Source organism: Zootoca vivipara, chromosome 3 (genome assembly GCF_963506605.1).
Source record: "Zootoca vivipara chromosome 3, rZooViv1.1, whole genome shotgun sequence".
Classification (NCBI taxonomy): domain Eukaryota; kingdom Metazoa; phylum Chordata; class Lepidosauria; order Squamata; family Lacertidae; genus Zootoca; species Zootoca vivipara.
The window spans coordinates 12,981,466-12,999,941 of record NC_083278.1 but is presented as its reverse complement, the minus strand read 5'-3'; the positions used below and the strand labels follow the sequence as shown (position 1 = coordinate 12,999,941).

At 47.0% G+C, this 18,476-nt stretch overlaps 1 protein-coding gene across 2 annotated transcripts in view; it reads left to right on the top strand.

Moving 5' to 3' along the window:
* The window catches only part of JAG1 (jagged canonical Notch ligand 1), a 67,092-nt gene that overhangs the window by 5,422 nt on the left and 43,194 nt on the right, over window positions 1–18,476 (top strand). For both annotated transcript variants that reach the window (XM_035110076.2, XM_035110075.2), the window contains exon 3: window positions 12,632–12,683. In XM_035110076.2, coding sequence (XP_034965967.2) covers window positions 12,632–12,683 — 52 coding nt within the window. The remainder of the gene's footprint in view (window positions 1–12,631; window positions 12,684–18,476) is intronic.

Sequence of the window (18,476 nt, the reverse complement as noted above, 5' to 3'; positions counted from 1 at the left end):
ACTGAGGTGCTAAAATATCTCAAGTGCTTTGTTGCAAATGGTGGCTTTTGTTTTTTAATACAAGTTTTGAATCTCCTGGTTGTGTGCTTTACACCCTTGGGCTGGAAAAGTGCTAACAGCAGCAGCAGCCAGCTCTTTAACTAAACCATACTCCCCTTCCTAAGATGTTTGCTGGCTCGCTGCTAAGCCCGACTTTTGTTCTAGGATCTGCTGTTGAGGAAAAGCAAAAAAAAATCTTGCTGAGTTATGCCAGGCCTTTCTTTGTAGAGGCAGCCCTTCCCCGAAAGGCCTTTTGTCTGGATCTATCAAAGGGTCTCTGACCCGAGGAGGCGAAAAACTGCTATCAGATTATCCTTGAGCCTGCGAGAGGACTTTAACTTTCCGAAAAGTGAAATCTGGGACAACAAAGAATTAGAGGAAAGTTGCATTCGGTAGAAGGACTGAGTGCATCATGGGAAAAGAACGTGAAATGTGTGGTATTTTTAATGAGAGTGAGAGAGACTACAGTGGAGCAGATAATTGTTTGCATTAAGTGTTTGAAAAGTAACCAATTCTCCCAGCGTTGGGTTGCAGCCCACTGGGTGAGGCCGGTATCCCAAAGTGGAGTGCATATACTTCAAGCGATCGGACTGTGACAATATTTTTACTTCCATTGCCATGAGCTTGCATTGGAATATATGAGTCTTTAAGTTGGCTCCTTTCTCAGATCTGCAGCAAAAGCAGAGGGCCAAATTGTGCCAATCCTAAACGTGCTTATTGGGAGCAAAATCCCACTTTGTTCAATGGGGTTTGCTCCCTTGCAAGTGTGTGTTTAGGATTGCGGCCTAAGTGTACCTAACTCTGCGTAGGATCCGCCTGTTAGCTTGGGAGCAGCTTCCAAGTTAACTTTCTTGAATTGCTGTGTTTTATTCTTGGAGAAACGGGGCAAGGCTCTGATTCTGTTAACTTTGAAAGAGTCGATTCCAGGGGACGATTCTGTTTGATCGGGCAGAAGCCCCATAAATCTTCTCCTTCTTGATTGCTCCAGCGGTGACTCACCGTCTTAGTAAAATAAAGCCATGCATTTTTAGACTTGCTGCTTTGTTCCATGACCAGGATAACACTCGCCAGGCCAGAGGCTTTTCTTTCCCCAAAGAAAGCTTCCTTGCGACTGGATGGATCGAGGAGCTGGGACATGTGTTTGGGGGTAGATCTAGGCGAAGCTGCAGTGCAGGAATCTTAATAGTGTGTGCCCCAGAAGGGCACAACATTCCTGGAAAATGGTTAAAGGGGCTCAAGTGAACTGGGACATTGTCCCTTTCCAGCTCAGCTCTCTTCTCCAGGTAAATGAGTCTGGAGAAGAAGGGGGGGGGGGTTGGAAGTCTTGTTCAGTCTTGCTGGTTGCAAACCTGACTCTCTGCTTGACTGACTGCTAGGTATTCTGTCTATTAACCTTGTCACCTTGTTGTAACTGGTGCATTTAATTATCAAAAGCGATGCTTTAAACAGGTAGAGAGGCTAAATGCTGAGAATAGCGGGTAATCTCCTTGCTGTTGAGGGGTTTAAACTGCCCACTGACATCCCGGCCTGCTTGCAGCATTTTCTCTGAGGGGGATGGGAGCGAAGCTTCGCGTCTGGGAATGGGATAAGGGGAGATGGTATTTCGTGCGTTTTTTTAACAGTGATCAGCTATTGAGCTCCTTTGCAGCTGGGGGGCTTCTTTGCAAGAACTGATTAAAAACTGATTGAAAATGAGGCGCCCCAATTCCTTCTTAAAATTAAAGACCCCCCCCACAGGGGGAAAGACCCCCACCCTCTTCCTTTTTGTTTGAAACATACCAGTTTGGTCATTGGAGTAATTGTAGTCCGACCACCCAGACGGGAGGTAGCGGTGGCTAATATTAACCAATGACAATAATGTGGCCATCCTGACGGCAGGCAGGATTACGGAGCATAATGGGGCCCGTCCAAAAATAATGCTGGTACAGGGCAAGCAACAGGAAGCAGCAGTAGACTCGGCGTAGCTTGGCTCCCGGACAAACCATGGACTTGCTTTGCACAATGGCTGCTTCAGCACATCATAAGCGTTTGCAGGATAGTCATTATTCCAGCAGGCTTGCCAGGACACTCTTCGGCTCGGTTTATGAGAGGCAGTGAGCATGCGCAGTCAAAAATAATTCTTAGGAAAAGTGATGTGCTCTTTCCCCGGTTTCAGCGAGTGCTTGCTCCTAAGGGCAAGGGGTTGGCGAAGGGGAAGCCTCTCTTCTGAAGCGGGGAAGGGAAAGGCACACTTAGGTTGCCTTCTTCCTTGGGTGACACCATAAGGATCCATTCAGTGGTACCTTGGTTCTCAAACGTAATCCGTTCCGGAAGTCCGTTCCAAAACCAAAGCGTTCCAAAACCAAGGCGTGCTTTCCCATAGAAAGTAATGCAAGACAGATTAATCTGTTCCCTAAAACAGCAATTTAACATGGATTTCACTATCTAACAAGACCGTTAATCCATAAAATGAAAGCAATAATCAAAGTACTGTGCTATAAAATAAGACAGTATTGTAGATAATCAAAGTAAAAATACCTTTCCCCCCCCCTTACCTGCATTGATGATAGTCATTGTTTGGATGGGGGCTTTTATCCATTTCCGCAGTCACACGATCAGTCAATCAGTAGCTGAACTGGGTTCCACACAGTCACAAAAACAAATTAACCGGAAGTAGCCTCAAAAACAAAAACACAAAATAAATATCCAATGGCCTTTGTGGGTCTTGCCTGTGTTCCTGCCTTATCCCCAGTTGCTGCCTTGCTGGTGCAATTCCTCAAGTTCTGTGTACTTGCCCCTCTTTGCGGGTGTCATGTGAGCTGGGAATGAACATGCATTGCAGGGGGTTCGGCTCGATGACCCTTGGGGGTCCCTTCCGACTCATAGTTTTGTAATGCCATGGGGCAAAGTGTTCAGCAGTGTGTGTGCTTTCTCTCCCTGTTCTCAAGGCCCGAGGGACCTGGAGGATTGCCATCCGCACTTGTGTTTTCACCTCCCCGCTCCAAAATGTCATCACCTTGGCACTATGGGAAGATGAGCGACAACCGGTCCGAACACAGGCTGCTCTGGGTTGAGGGCAATGGGTTGAGAATCTGAAGCTGTCCTGCAGCCAGATTTCCACTGGGATCTTCTGATCCTTGTAGGGGGTTGTGGGTGCAGGAGAGAAAACCTTCAGCGGCTTCTTTTCCCTCTGCCTTTTCCAGGTTATTATGTTCAAGTGTAGTCCACATGGGGCAGTAGCACAACAGGTTTCAACTCACTGGCTCGCTTTTCTGTCCCCGAACGAGGAAACGGAATACCCTTGTGATTTGGCACACGGCTGCTTATGACACTCTTGGATCGGCTAGGACCGCAGTTAACCCTTGTGGCTTGTCCTTTGCCGGAGATGCTTTCAAGGTCAAAAGAGGCGCTCCGTATTGTCCTTGTCAAGGAATGGGCTTCTTCACACGACTCTATTATTTCCTCCCGCCCTGTGAGAGGAGGTGTGCAAGATGCGCTTGAACGAAAACCTTGTAACGGCAGCCAACCTATGGGGAGCTTGCCTCCACCCAAGGGTTTTGGGCAAATCCATTTTAGGGCCCCTTGGCGCTGTGGGTTAAACCACTGAGCCTAGGGCTTGCTGATCAGAAGGTCGGCAGTTCGAATCCCTGTGACGGGGTGAGCTCCTGTTGCTCGGTCCCAGCTCCTGCCAACCTAGCAGTTTGAAAGCACGTCAAAGTGCAAGTAGATAAATAGGGACCGCTACAGCGGGAAGGTAAACGGCGTTTCCATGTGCTGCTCTGGTTTGCCAGAAGCGGCTTTGTCATGCTGGCCACATGACCTGGAAGCTATACGCTGGCTCCCTCGGCCAATAATGCGAGATGAGCGCGCAACCCCAGAGTCGGTCACGACTGGACCTACTGGTCAGGGGTCCCTTTACCTTTACCTAAGATTCCTTCTGGGTTTTGGGTCTCCCACAATGTTCTCTCTCAGAATAGAGGCCCAAACTGGATATCAATAGCATGGTTTCTAACCACATAGGGTTTTTTTATAATAATAACAAAAAAATTTGGAGCACAGCCCCACCACCACCCCATTTTAATCGGGGCTACACTGAACCAGGAGGTCTTCAGCCCTGATCCCAACATACACACAGAGAGAGCACTTCTATGAAGCTTGGGATGGGGTCGAAGTTCTCATTGCCCCATGGGAGACTCTTTTCTTAGGGGTCGGAAATCTGTGCCCCCCCCCCGACTCTCTCCAGGTTGTTGGACTCCATCTTCCATGGCCAGGGGTCTGTTGTGATGGGAGTTCTTGTACTCCAGCAACACCCAGAAGATTCCCCATCCGTGATCTCAGTCTTATAGGGGAGGATCCTCTTCGAGGTTGGGACTGGGGGAAGCAAGGGTTAAAACTCCCCATGTGGTGTGACCCTCTGGAAATGCCCCCTCCCCATGAACTCCTGGTATGTAATTAAAAAAGAGAGAAATGGGTGTGGCTAGCAGCCAAGCTGTTAAAGTGATACCTGGCTTGGTCCAGAGGTGGGACCAAGAGGGGAAGAAGTGGTCGCATGCCTGACCCTTTCTCCTTTCTCCCAAGGATGGGGGAGAGGGGGCCAGGTGCACAGAGCGGATGTGTGTTTGCATATAACACACACGTGCTCTAAAACAGCAACAACAACAACACCCTCCTGTACTCTTTTTTCGGTTAAGAAGCCCAATTTAAAGAGCGCAAAATGTTGTCTCCTCTGGAAAGGGGCTTTGGGGAGTGCGCTCCTGATTGCGGATTGCTTTAGCGGGTTATTCAGGGTCCCATCTGAACGATGCCTTCGAAACAGGATCGCGCCGTAAACGGTCACGACTTGCCCCAAAGCATCCTGGGAACTGTTGTTTCCTGAGGGGGCTGAGGTCTGTCGGGAGCCCCCTATTTTCCTTGCAGAGCTGCCGGTTCCCAGCACTCCCTGCATAAGAGGGGTCGATCCTTAAATCCCGATGGGAATTCTCACTCCGTGAAGGGAATGGGGGTCTCCTTACAACTCTCGGCATCCGTAGCAAACCACTTCCTAGGAGTCTTTGGGGGAGTCATGACTTTTTTTGGAGGGGGGAGTCAGGACCATGCTACTAGTTGGTGGCTGATGGGAGTTGGAATTTGGAAAAGTGGAGAGGTGATTGAAGAGAGCAGCCTGCAAGGTGGGATACGAAACCTTTTAAATACAGGGGAACCTCAGAAGCTGAACGCCTTTGAACTCAAACGTTTTGGCTCCCAAACGATGGAAACCCGGAAGTGATTGTTCCGGTTTTCGGAAGCCGAACGTCCTGCATGGCTTCTGCGGCTTCTGATTGGCTGCAGGATGCTCCTGCAGCCAATCAGAAGCCCCGCCTTTGGTTTCAAACTGTTCTGGGAGTCGAACGGACTCCCGGAATGGATTAAATTTGAAAACCAAGGTACGACTGTATAGGGATTTCCTGCTGCATTGTGTGTTGCAGCAGAATGCATTTGCCAGCCTTGTTCTGAGGCGCTTTTAAATGCTTGGTCCCAAAGTCGTGGGAGAGCCGATCTGGCTGAGAGCTCGTAAATCCAGACTTGCCGCATGTTGATGCTGCGTCACCCAGCGTGAGCCAGACTTGAACTCGGGACCTTCAGATAAAATCTGAGTCACAAAGTACAGTAAGGCATTCTGGCTCTTTGCTGAGGGGAAACAAAGCAAGGGTGAGGTGCGTGGGAATGCGAACCACAGTCGGCGAGAGTTGGAGTCGAGTCCTTTCTTTTCCCAGGCTTGTGGAATGCAGTTCGGGCCACAGAGATCTCTTTACCAGTTTCGGAAAGGGGGAATGCTGCAAAATGGCTTGAGAAGGGAGGTTTTGGATTTGAGCAGGTGCGCTGAGCTTGTTTCCTGCGGGGAGTCCTAAAACCTTTCAATTGGATGGGAATTCTGGTGCAACCGGATATATGTATGGATCAATATAGACTTTTGTTTTCAAATGGGATCCAGCTTAATTTTGTTTCTAACACTTTGGGCAGGAAGCAGGGGGCACCCTTTTCTGAAACGCCTCCACAATCACTTGGCCAGAATTTTCAACTCCTCTTAAATTTCTGCCTCTTTCGGTTTGGCATGGCCAGTGATCAGGAATTATGGGAGCTGTAGTCCAAGCACACCTGTAGATTCACAGATTTCCCCCACTACCTGGCCTGGGGCCTGAAAGTTCTCACCTGTAATCTGATCATACGCTTAACATAATCCTTCCCTTTCCCCCACACCTGGGAGTGTGTGGTTAGCTACCAACAATGCCCGTGAAAACCTAATGAGCATATCCGTGTGTGGGAGAGACTAGGATTGTGTCGTTAAAAGCAACAACCGGTTACCACTTTAGCAGCCATACTTTGCTCTTTTAAAGGAGATCTTACCAGTAGTGTGTTGGTTTTTGTTTCAGTTTTGTGCTGGACTCCATTAGTCCTGCTCTACCGTGTCCAGCTTTTACATCTGAGATTGGGAACCTGTGTCCCTCCAGATTCTTCTGAACTACAAGTTCCATCATGTCAGCTCATTTGCCATGCTGGCTGGCGCTGCTGGGCATTGGAGTCCAACGACATATGGAGGGCCGCAGTCTAGCCGTCTCATTCCAGTGCTGCCCCTGTATTTCTGTGTCCAGCATGAATCAATAATAATATAATAATAAATATATTTCTACCCTGCCCATCTGGCTGTGTTGCCACTCTGGGCGGCTTCCAACACAAATAATAATAATAATAATAATAATAATAATAATAATAATAATTCAAACATTAATAGTAACAATCAGATCCTATATGACAGGGGTGGCCAACTCCCAAGAGACTGCGATCTACTCACAGAGTTAAAAACTGGCAGTGATCTATCCCCTTTTGGGGGGTTCAGGTCGTTGTTGAGTTGTTTCAGGGAGGAGGTAAAATATTGAGCTTTTTTTTTAGGGGAGCCACAGTTGTTCAGCTTCTTTGGGGGGGAGCCAATGATCTACCAGTGATCTACCGCAGATGTCCAGTGATCTACTGGTACATCACAATCTACCTGTTGGGCATGCCTGCTGTATGACAAGTCACAACAACTTTAAAATAAACAACTTATATAAAATAAAGAAATAGTCAAAATCCATTAGAATCCAATAGTAAACAGCAACAGAAGTGTAGCTTCTTCTGTGATTTTCACCAATGCCTTTTCCTGCACATCTTGTCCTAGCAGACACATTTTGCATTAGCAACATGGGGCCTGGTCTGCTGGTGATGTGATCTGGTGCTGGTGGGGGTTTGGCAGAAGCAAGCAGTGTTGCAAGAGGAGCTCGATCCATTATCATAGCAAAGAAGGGCGGCTTTGTCGCTGTGCAGTTTATCTGCGGACTGTTGCTTCTTGATCCAGGTAAACCTGCCCTGCCTGAAAAGGATGCAGAGAGGATTGGAGAAACATTTTGCTCCAGGCTCTTGCGACCAAGTGAAGATGCTGGGCTGCCGGGGATCCTGGGATCTGGCCTGTTTTCACGCACAAGCTACACTTCCTGTAAAATTCTATCCGTTGTATTTTATCTGCGCAGTCGGGATGAATTTCGGGAAGCAGAGAAAGTTGTATTCGAAAACTGCGACCTTTGAGCCATCTGGCCCCAAATGGCAACCAGGCTTTCTGTTTTGGCGACTGTAACTCTGGTTTAAGGAGCCATTTGGCACCCAGATTGCATATCTGGAATCTGCTGCCCCTGCGGATCCTGCAACCTGAGGTGGTCGCCTCACCTTGCCACTGGCTCTGACAATCCATGCTTGTGTGTGTGAGCTCTCATGTCATGCACAGATTCTCCACATGGAAAGCAACAAGTTGGAGAGAGGGATTCTCCCTGAGATCTAGTCTGCTGTGTGGAAGCTATTTTTGTTGGTGATTCTTTCGACCATTCGCAGCCTGAAATGGGCAGCTTAGACAGAGGTTGTCATGCCTTTTGCGAAGGCCATATTGAGAGATACATGTGAAGTCTGTGCATGCACAGACAGTGAAAGGATGGGGGCACTTGTGGCACTCCGGGGGCTGTTGGTCTCCGGTCGGCCCCAGGCAGCATGACCAATGATCAGAGATGATGGGAGATGTTCCCCAGAAACACCAGGAGGGCCACATGATGGCGAGCTGCTTTGAACTCAAAGTACGTTGTCGGAAAGACGGGATACATAATTAAATTTAATCAAATAGAAAATAAAGTTCCCCGCCCATGGTTTTACAGCATGCGACAACAAACCAGTGCAGATGTAACCATCCATTGCATGAACTCCCTGATGCCACATGGGTTGTTGCTAGTGTTAGAAACTCGGATATAAGAGCTAGGCACCAAATGGCTTCTTAGCCCAAGGGTACAGTCCCCAAAATGGAATATCTAGTTGTCATTTTTTGGGTAAGACGCCTCCAAAGTCTTATTTTTCAAAGCATGGCCTGACTGTGATTGACTGCTAGTTCAGATAACTAACAACCTTGAGCTTGGCTAAGAGCTTTGAGAACTTAAAGAAGAAAAGCCATTTGATCCTGGAACATATATATATGGGTCTATTCCGACCTCTTTTTCCGAATGGTGACTGCTACTCAAGTTGCACGGAAAAAGCAATTTGGTTCCGGAAATTCATTCCGATTGTGCAGATAAAATATAACAGAATTCTACAGGATGGGATACTAGTGTGTGAAAACGGTCCAGATCCAATTATCCCTAGACATGCACCTGTCAGGTGGTGGAGATGTCAGGTGGGCACCCAGGCACCTGGGTTGACAGCTGGATGCCAAATGCGCCTGGCTAATTTCGAACAGTGGTCAGGGGTAATGAGGGTTGTGGTCCATCAGATTCTAGAGTGTCACCCGCTCCCCATCCCTGGTCTTCATTGTGCATCAAGTTCGATGACATAACACATGTGCATTTTTGCTGCTGGGCAAAGCACAGAGGTCTGGTCTCCTGCACTAAAATGTTCCCATAACCTAAACTTCAAGGTAGACTGTTTACTTTTCTTTTGTTGAGCAGAGCCCCTCTTAGATTCTTTCATTAGCCTCCTGCCTTCTGGTCCCCCGTTTTACTAGCTAATTGGGTGTCCCTCTTGTCTCCTAGCTCAGTGCCGACTCGTTGCTTAGTACCTTGGTTTGATGGGATAAGATTCAGGATGTGGAATTCTTGTGCCTGACTGGTGTATTTATTCAAAGATGTGCAAGGGTGAGACATGGCATGGGAAAAATTAAGCCTCTGTGCCGCATGCATACATTCCTCTGCTATCTTAATTGCTCATCTCTAGAGTGGGGATTGATGTACACCTCTTAACCCTCTATCATCTCTGAGGTGCATGGCTTTGAAAGCAAGGGGGTTGTATTTGGGTGCTAGCAGAATTCCCCCCCCCCTGCCACCGCCGCCGCCGGTTCCTAACAGGAACACAACCCAGAACGCAAATTGGGTATCTGTTTGAATTGTGAAAGGGACTGGTCTACAAGAACAGGAGAACTTGCTGTGCGAAAAATTATTTTTTCACTCTTCAAAGTGTGGACAAGTTTCTGAGTCGACACAGAGCTCTTAATTTGAGCTGCAATTAATGACTATCGGACCTTTTCCGATATCGTTGAGGGTGGACGCTCACTGCTAGAGAAGGAATGATGAGTATTGTTGTCTGGTGAAGTAGACCGTGGTTCACAAATGCCACAAATTTGGCTGGCCTTTGAGGTGTCTCGAGAGACTGTTTCAGTGCAGAAAGTGACTTTCTTGAGTGTGTATTTGTCGGGTGGTTGTTTTATTTCAAAACTAAAAGAAAAACCCACCCCACCCCCCAAAACAAATTTGCAAAGAGCAGCTCTGCGCCGTATTGGGAATGTGGCAATGCCAGGTATGAAGTAACAGTAGCACTTTCGGCAAAAATATTCTGCTTTTCCTCCCTCCCCATCTGCTCCCCGGGGTGGGGCAGGCTTGTAAACAATACTAAGAATGAGCAGGGACTGTTGCTATGCCTTAAAACAGAACATCTTCTCAAACGATTATGCAAGGCTGCAGTGAAAACATCCTCTTAACTGAAGGTAGCAGGAGTGACCATAATTGGCTCTTTGTCTTTTTGGTGTGGTATGCTGTAAACTTGCTCTAACATGTTTTGGCTCTGTGCATTGACTCAGGAGGAGTGTTGCTGCAATTAATCCGAGGCGGAAGGCTGCCTTGACAGATAGAACTGCCTCCAAGTTAAGCTCAATGTATATTTATGTACTGGCTCTGGCATCTTGTGCTGTGTGTGTGTGTGTGTACACACACACTTGATGGAGGGAGGGTCCTCAAGTGTGTGCTTTAAAAAACGTCTGCATGTTGTGTTGCGACTCGGGGAGAAAGGCTTGTACGGTGTGCAGCGCTAATGAAATATGAATGCAATAATAAATAACGATAATAATAAAAAAGTTTGGCCGCTCATTGCGAGATGGGGCACATGTCTCTACTTGCCCAACTTTTGCTTACTTTTCCAAGCATTTTCCCACAGTTATCAGTGAACGAAATGGAATCCTTGTCTGCTTTCAATATGAAACATATTTAGGCTGCAATCCAACACTGTCTATTTAAAAAGCGAGCTAGACTCCCCCCCCCTCCCCTCCAGTACAGAGGCTGCACGCTGAGCTAAGTCGTGAGAAATGAATTTGCTTTTGAATTCTTCTCTCTCTCTCTCTCTCTCTCTCTCTCTCTCTCTCTCTCTCTCTCAAGTCAGCCTTATGCCTTACACCTTGCACTTGTTTACTTTTCTTTCAGGGAAGCTGTTTGTTTCTGCAAAAAAACCTAATTCCCTTCCGCCACCCTTGCAAATGGATTGATAGCCAGTGCTAACATTGTCATTAGTCAGAAGGCAAACTTTAAGCTTATGAGTCACAACTTTCTTTTCTGTTGCCTGAGTTAGAGTCTTAAGTGTAATTTCCCTCCGCCCACGTCCCACGAAGCTAAGGTGACTGAACACTGGCACCTGGTCACCGGGATATTTTGGCACACTCCCAATGTGTAGGCTTGTGGAATTGTCCAGCTGAGAAACCAAGCTTGTTTGTTGTGTGTGTGTGTGTGTGTGTGTGTGTGTGTGTGTGTCTAAATTTCTATCCCTTGTGGTCATTGTAAAAACTTCAGATTTTCCAACCACAACAACTTCAATCTTTGCATGACTACGGGACTCTTGGTATTTCTCTCTCTCTCTCTCCCCTTCAACTTTTCTTTCTTTTTTCTTTTCTTTTTTTTAAAAGACCATTTAAAACACAGACTACCACTCCAGATGTGTCAGAGGAAGGATAGTTACTGAAAGCACCACACACCGGTTACATTTTAATGTGCGGAAAGATGAACCAGGGGGCTGCCTTGGCATCGTACACCTGCGTGTCCCCCAATTCTCACCAACATTTTACAGCATGTTGTAGCTTGCTGCCTTGTACAATACATCACTTAAGACTTGTAGCATTTGATGGTGGGCTTAGTAGAAACCAGGCACCCCCCAAACTCTGGCCCTCCAGATGTTTTGGACTACAATTCCCATCTTCCCCGACCACTGGTCCTGTTAGCTAGGGATCATGGGAGTTGTAGTCCCAAAACATCTGGAGGGCCAGAGTTTGGGGGGTGCCTGGTAGAAACCATCCCTGTCCCTGAATTATTGTGGGTTGGTGTCTGTGTGTCCTTCCTCTTTGCCTGCTCCTCCCCATGCCACACTTTTAAATGCAGTTTTCTGAACTTCTTGGGATGGAAGGAGGAAAGGGACACATGAAGAAAGTGATTAACTCTTGAAGATTCGCTTTACTTTCTCTGCTCAAGGCTAGGGGTAAAAGGTGCTTTGGTTTAGTTAGCATCCTTCCTGCCTGAATATGTCTGGCTTGTGTACATCCCAAGTCCCCCACCCCCTTCCTTTTTCTTTTTTAAGACTGCTTTATGCAATTCTCTCCCTCCTCCTCCTCCTCCTCCTCCTCCTCCTCCTCCTCCTCCTCCTCCTCCTCCTCCTCCTCCTCCTCGATTCATCCTTCCTTTCCTTTAGTTACCTGATACTTGTGGGAGCAGCCGTGCCTTTGCCACAGACAAAGCGTTCAAAGAGGTGCTGAAAAGCAGAGTCTCTAGAGATTATGGTTCTGAACCTTGACAGTACAATCCTTAGCAACCTGGCTTTGGGCATGCAGAATGGGGAAATGTTGGGATCTTGCAAAAAACAACAACAACCCAGTTTTTAAAAAATAAAAATAAATCCTCCTCCTTTTGGGGCCACTTTCCTTCCTTTACACAGCGTGCTTAAGAAGCAACAACAACAACAACATCTCAGCTGTGCAAGGCCTCAAACAGTGGATGCAGAACTTCCTGGTTAAGAATGTGAGATGCATTAGCGATGGCAAAGATAAAGAGACCTTTCACCTTAAATTGCTCGAGTCAGTCTGGATAAGGTAGCTTAGTCAGACTGGATAAGGTAGTTTAAGCAGCTGCAAGAGGATCACATTTGTCTCGGCTGTAATCTATTGCCTATTTATGTTTAGAGGAGCACATGATTGTCGGGAAGAAGCATGCAGGGTTGTTCCCCCAAAGCACGCTCTAATAAAAAGACGGCAGCGCCCCCATTATTTCTATATTTTAAAATATATTTTTAAATACTCACACGGTGTCTTTTGCTCTCTTTACAGAGATCCTACACGTTGCTCGTTGAAGCCTGGGATTACAGTAACGACAGTGTTAGTAAGTATTCACCTGGCTTTTTGTGTGTCTCCTCCCTTCGCCATGGAGCTGTCTAAAAGCAAGCAGCTTAAATAGAGGAAGGGGCTGAATCTTTGCAGAGATTCTGTGCCGGAAGAAGTATGCACTTGATCCTTTATGGGAAGGGGCAAACGGAAGGGTATGAACCAGCCCCCTCGAACGTGGGACCCTCCTGGTGTTTTGTAGTTCAGAACATTTAGGGGGTTCCAGGTTGGAGTGGAGCTTGTCTATTTTGGCCTGAATTTCGTGCAGAAGACAAGCTTAAATTCCCCTAATTCCAGGGTGAGCTTCACTTGAGATGATCTGCACACAGAGTGGGTTGCCCAGTAAAATGGCAGCTGCCTGGGTCTCTGAGCTGGAAAGACCCATCTGTTTGGAGAAGCAATCTCCAAGCTATGTTAGGATCCACCAGTAGACCAGGGGTCGGTTGGTGCATTGCCAGTAGTGGGTATTAGGATGATGGTGGAGAACGTCCCCCAGGAAATCGCAAGTATGCTGTGCTGCTGTGTTGAGCTGAAATCCACAGATCTCCGTGCAAGTGGAAGTTCTTTGGTGTGTTCTGGTAAACAATGCTATTCAGCCTCCAGAGGGGCCAGGGTAGTCTTCCAACAGCGTCTCGGTTTGACGTCGGCAACAATGGTGCTGCTACTTCAGCCATTTCTGTGCATGAGATTACGAACATTCCCCCTTTCCATTTCTCGAAGGCTGAAAGATTGTGTGGAAATAAACAGGTTTTGCAGTGGACTCGTAGGTGCAGTCGATTCAGAATTTCTCAGAAACAAGTGTGCTTTATAAAAATGCCAATTCCAAGAAACTATTCTGCAGAATCCTTTTCATCTTTAAGTAAAGCTTTATAAGTTGGTTCATGCGGTTGTCTCTGCTGTCCACTTTCCACGACTCGAGGGGCACCCAAACTAGTGCCTCCCAGATCTTTCTGGATTCGCACTTGCATCCACCCCATCTGAACACCCTACGTTTGCAAACCCTGTGCTCCACAAACATCCTACAGCCCCTTCATGCAGTTTTGTTGTGTGAGCACCAATTTACAGATGGCCTTTTGGCGGCTCCCAAAGCATACCGCAATCACGAACGTTGTGTGATTCCCACGTAGCGGAAGAAACGGACAGTGGGAATTGCACCGTGTTGAGATGGGTTTGGCTAAACTGCCATCGAAACTTGCGGCTTAATGGGTGTTTGATTAGATCCCCTTTTCCCATAGAGATACTTTGGATCCTAAATGCCTTGTGAGTTGAATGTTTTGGCTCCCAAAACGTTCTGGTTTGCGAACGTTCTTTGGAAACTAAACGTCCAGCGTGACTTCCTTTGTTTCCGATTGGCTGCCGGAGCTTCCTGCAGCCAATTGGAAGCTGCGCCTTGGTTTCCAAATGTTTCAGAAGTTGGACGGACTTCCGGAACGCGTTCTGTTCGACTTCTGAGGTACCACTGTATTGGTTGCATCTGTAGCTGCCCTTGCTTTTCAGAGGTAAATGAGAGCTTCTGGTACTTCTTCCAGGTATGCCCCAACCTCATCTCTTGCTGCTGACACTGCAACTGCCTGGTGTCTTAAAAGTCTGCTTGCTATTGGCATCCTGGCTTGTGCGCAGAAGTCAACTGTTTTCTCAATCTTGCTGCTGCCCTTCTTAAACCTTAAATATTCGACGGTATTGTCTGTCGCGACTGTTTGCACCGAGTTGGGCGGAAGGTTCTACTTGGGTTTCCCCTGTCGAGGCTAAAAGTATTCCAACTTTTTCAGGCTTTGCATACAAAAATGGCTCCACGGCTAGGATACAGGAAGGCAAAGTGACATGGCCAACATGCGTACTTCCATTGCACAGAACAGTTTTCCTAATATATATGAAGTGCTTGGGGACCCAGGTGGCGCTGTGGGTTAAACCACTGAGCCTAGGGCTTGCTGATCAGAAGGTCGGCAGTTCGAATCCCTGTGACGGGGTGAGCTCCCGTTGCTCGGTCCCAGCTCCTGCCAACCTAGCAGTTTGAAAGCACGTCAAAGTGCAAGTAGATAAATAGGAACCGCTACAGCGGGAAGGTAAACGACGTTTCCGTGTGCTGCTCTGGTTCACCAGAAGTGGCTTTGTCATGCTGGCCACATGACCTGGAAGCTATACGCCGGCTCCCTCGGCCAATAATGCGAGATGAGCACGCAACCCCAGAGTCGGTAACGACTGGACCTGATGGTCAGGGGTGACCTTTACCTTTACCTTTTTATGAAGTGCTTAGAGTAATTGTGCTTGATCTTAAGAGAGTCTTGTAAGTCTGGTGTTGCTACTATTCACATATCATAGATGTGAATCATTTTATAGGGGAAAAACCTCAAACAGTGGGCTCATTGTAAAGCTCTCCTCTCCTATCCATGCAATCTTGGTCATTCTCTTCCCCGAATCATTGTTCAAAATGATCTTCCAGGGAAAGCTGTCTTAGCAGCGACCTGTCCAAATGGGTCTTGTTAGAGGCAGCTTATTAAGGTACCGCCATAAAGATAAAAATAAAACAAAAGACGTTGTTGCGGTACTGCAAAAAGAGACGCCCAAACACTTTGGTTCCAGAATACAATGGACACTGGTGACGTTAGATGATTGATTGCACACAGATATACATGCTTATGTTAACCTCAAATGGAAAACAGGAGAAATCTTTTACAGGTGCTTCTTCATTGACCCCTGTGAGGAAATGCCTGCGTTTGAAAGACACTGTTGTTTGCCGGAGGATCCCAGTTCTTTTCATTCAGAGCCTTTACTATCTCTCCTTTGAATAGATCTCATCTTTATTTCATGAAACCGAAATTTCCAAAGCTTCACAATGAGCCCTCTATTTGAGCCTTAACATTCTGGAGGCAAAAGATGTCCTCCAACCAAAAATGTCAAGATGCATTTTCTGAACCAGAAATGTTTTGACCCGGTTCAGATGTGGCCCTGCATATGTTTGCAGTTTAAACTTGCAATAGATTGAGCATTGTATATTTTAAAGGGATCACACTAGAGATCCCTTACAATGAAGAACGCCTCCTCTCTCTCTCTCTTTGTTTTGTCTCTTATTTACTACTGGCAAACATTTACCATGTCTTGTCATAGAACTTGGTGGTGAATAGAGTACCGTTTCCCTGCTTTTTGCTCTTGATTTTTTTTTTTTTAAAAAATAAGCCAGCTCAATTTCTAGAGCATTTTACAGAAATAGATGTTTGCGGTGTGCTCTGATGTGCTTTGCCCCATTCTGAAAGGGATTAAGCTTGGATAACCTTTTTTGAATTGCAAACCTCAAATTTTGCTAGTTGAAGAATCGCAGAAGTGTAGGGTTGTAGGAAGGGACCCCAGGGGTCATTTAGTCCAACCCCCTGCAATGCAGGAATATTTTGCCCCAACGTGAGGCTCGAACCCATGACCCTGCGATTAAGAGCCTCAAGCTCTACTGACTGAGCTATCCCAGGTGAGATAGTGAACGCCAGTCTCCTAAACCAAATCCATAGGAACAGCTGGAAAAAGTTAAGGGCGTGTCTTGAGGATGGGGGTCCTGTGGCCCTCCCAGATGTTTTGGGACAACAATGCCTATTTTCCCTGACCATTGGCCATGTTTCCTGGGGCTGTTCAGAACTGGAGTCCAGTAATATCCGAAGAGCTGCTGATTCTCCATCTAGCTTGTCGGTCTAGTCTTGCATCCTGTTTACTTCAGCATCCAGCCAGTTACTTCTGGGAAGCCCTCATGCAGGCATGGAGCCAACAGCTGCCCCCAAGCAAAGATGCCCTCTTATTCAAGGCCTGGTGAATCTCAGAAATGCCAGAAAGATCTGTTATTGCAGGGATAGCCAACAAGAGTGCATCTGTGTGTGCCATTGCTGTGGTGTTCAGCTGTGATCCTTGTCCTTTGAGAATGTAACTGGACCACCGCTGCTCAGATGTCAGTGGCCCAGAGTCCCTATCAGAGATTATGGCAGATTAAGTTGATGGACTATGCCGAATTGGGCAAAACGACCGGAAGAATCAGAAACCGGGATGACCAAAATTTTAGTAAGGAATGGGGGGAAATGCATAATTTACCTTAAAAAGCATTGTAAACAATTAAAATCATTAGTAGGATTGGAATAACACTTGTAGTTCAATGTTGAATTTTGGGTATAATGGAGATTTAAAAAATATGGATTAATAGAAAAGATGCAGGAGGAAAAGGTTAATATAAAGACCCACAGGGAAGTCCAGGAGATTCTTTGGAATTCTCTTTTTATGTTGGTTGTAAATTTCTAAAATCTGCAAAGCTAAATTAGAAAGAAAAAAAGAGAACGTAACCGGAAATAGGGTGGACCACCCTATTAATAGCGGTACACAAATATGTGTGTGTATCAATTTGGGGGCTGAAGTGAGGCAATAATAGGTAAAGGGAAAAGGGGGCCCTGACCATCAGGTTCAGTCGTGTCCGACTCTGGGGTTGCGGCGCTCATCTCGCTCTATAGGCTGAGGGAGCCGGCGTTTGTCCGCAGGCAGCTTCTGGGTCATGTGGCCAGCATGACAAAGCTGCTTCTGGCGAACCAGAGCAGCGCACGGAAACGCCATTTACTTTCCTGCCAGAGCGGTCCCTATTTATCTACTTGCACTTTGATGTGCTTTCAAACTGCTAGGTGGGCAGGAGCTGGGACCGAGGCGGGAGCTCACCCCGTTGCAGGGATTTGAACCGCCGACCTTCTGATCAGCAAGCCCTAGACTCTGTGGTTTAACCCATAGTTGTTGTTTAGTCGTTTAATCGTGTCCGACTCTTCGTGACCCCATGGACCATAGCACGCCAGGCACTCCTGTCTTCCACTGCCTCCCGCAGTTTGGTCAAACTCATGTTGGTAGCTTCGAGAACACTGTCCAAACATCTCGTCCTCTGTCGTCCCCTTCTCCTAGTGCCCTGAATCTTTCCCAACATCAGGGTCTTTTCCAAGGATTCTTCTCTTCTCATGAGGTGGCCAAAGTATTGGAGCCTCAGCTTCACAATCTGTCCTTCCAGTGAGCACTCAGGGCTGATTTCCTTAAGAATGGATAGGTTTGATCTTCTTGCAGTCCATGGGACTCTCAAGAGTCTCCTCCAGCACCATAATTCAGAAGCATCAATTCTTCGGCGATCAGCCTTCTTTATGGTAAACCCACAGTAAATAGCCATTAATGGATGAGAGCTCGGGAGTGCTTTCTTCAGATACTTTACGGCCTCGTCTTCGAGCAGAAACTGCCAGATGTGCTCACAAAGTTTGGTTGAAGTCTTTCCTTTCCTGACGGGCTCTTTTGGCATCATCATCACCGCCACCTCCTCTGGCCCTTGGCAGCTGTTCTTTAGCTGACCAGGGCAGTGGTCATCGGTCTGCTGCTAGAAAGCGGCATGTCCAGAGAGCTTCCTCCGGTGTTTCACTTGTTGCTGCTATGTCTGAGAAGCCATTCTGAAGATGGGACTTGTCTGAAGGATTAACTCCAAGCTCTCTTGTTCTGCCTTCTGATTCTGTAGCGTAGGAAAAAATGTGTTGTCAGGATTTCTCTGTAAATTGAAGTCGAGGCGCTATATCCTGAAGATTTGTAGGTTTTTAGTGCAATGCATTGGTTTGTAAGAGCAAAACTTTTTGGGAGTCGGTACGTTTGTTCTCCATCTTGAGGTGTGTGCTTGGAGGAACAGGAATGTGGTGATGCGGTCGAGTGCCTTTCTTAGCCGCCGTTTTCCTTAGGAAGGGGGTTTGGAGATAAACGGGCTGGTTGGTTGCCGCCATATTGAACCTTGGCATTATGTTAGACGCAGGTGCGT